Below are 973 nucleotides of genomic sequence, written 5' to 3'. Positions count from 1 at the left end.
GCCGTGTAGCCGCAGCAAAAGCAAAGCAAAAGCAAATTAGAATAGTTTCATTTAGTCTTAAAAATATTAATTATAATAAACAAAATCTTACCACTAAATATGGTGGCACAGCATTCATTGTAAGACGGTCCTACTATTTGGATTTAAAAACATTTGTCTTCAAAATGAACACCACACACCCTGTAATTTTTGTATAAAATAGTAGCATCTTTTTTCAGTAAATGTTCAGTTTGACATTTTTCCATCCATTGTTTACACCTATAATAAATTAGTAACGTAACAAATTGTAATGCATACATATGAAAATCATAAAACAAACCTAATTACTCACCTCAATGGGTCGCTTGGAAATCTGAAGTAGCTTATATTTTTCGTTAGTGACATTTTATTGTCGCAAAACTTGACTGCACAAGTAGTCATTTTTTAAAATAAATATGACAGTATAAATATAAAATATTACAAAAAAAAAACTATTTTATTTAAGCAAACACCAAAAATCGTAAAACGTCAAACGCCAAAAACACGTGAAAAGTGAAAACCAAACATCAGACTATCAGATATAAAGTATCAGAGTGTTGATAACAATATATTTTGTTTGTCGGATACTCGGATATCACTATCAGGTAAGCCACAAGTATACGATACATTTCAAGTAATTTCAATCTGTTGAAATGGTCACATTGATTCTGGCGGAGACCAGAATCAGGCCATTTTTTGTTTACATCTAAGTGCACAATCTGTTTTCATATAATCTGTGATCATAGCAAGCGATACTCCACATTATCATAGATATTAATGGACATCTATAATATCTATTAGTAATCGAAAATCAGACAACACTGAACACTGTTTCCTTCGATGTTCATCAGACAGGACTTGGTATGTAGCGGGGTCGTGGGGATTACACGTGTGTATGGATATGTGACAGTAATGATCCAATCACTTATAATATGACAATAAGTTATTGTAGCGA

General features: G+C 31.9%; 1 protein-coding gene across 1 annotated transcript; it reads right to left on the bottom strand.

Moving 5' to 3' along the window:
• Positions 1–128: 128 nt before the first annotated feature.
• Positions 129–740, bottom strand: LOC100571430 (52 kDa repressor of the inhibitor of the protein kinase-like). Its single transcript, XM_003248442.4, has 2 exons — positions 332–740; positions 129–258 (listed from the first exon to the last, which is right to left on the bottom strand). The coding sequence occupies exons 1-2, from the start codon at positions 418–420 to the stop codon at positions 144–146; spliced, it is 204 nt and encodes a 67-aa protein (XP_003248490.1). The 5' UTR covers positions 421–740; the 3' UTR covers positions 129–143.
• Between the last annotated feature and the right edge of the window lie 233 nt (positions 741–973).

Source organism: Acyrthosiphon pisum, unplaced genomic scaffold (assembly GCF_005508785.2).
Source record: "Acyrthosiphon pisum isolate AL4f unplaced genomic scaffold, pea_aphid_22Mar2018_4r6ur Scaffold_1369;HRSCAF=1854, whole genome shotgun sequence".
In the NCBI taxonomy this organism is placed as follows: Eukaryota; Metazoa; Arthropoda; class Insecta; order Hemiptera; family Aphididae; genus Acyrthosiphon; species Acyrthosiphon pisum.
Note: the sequence above shows the minus strand (reverse complement) of the source record. Positions and strands in the feature narration are given on the sequence as shown.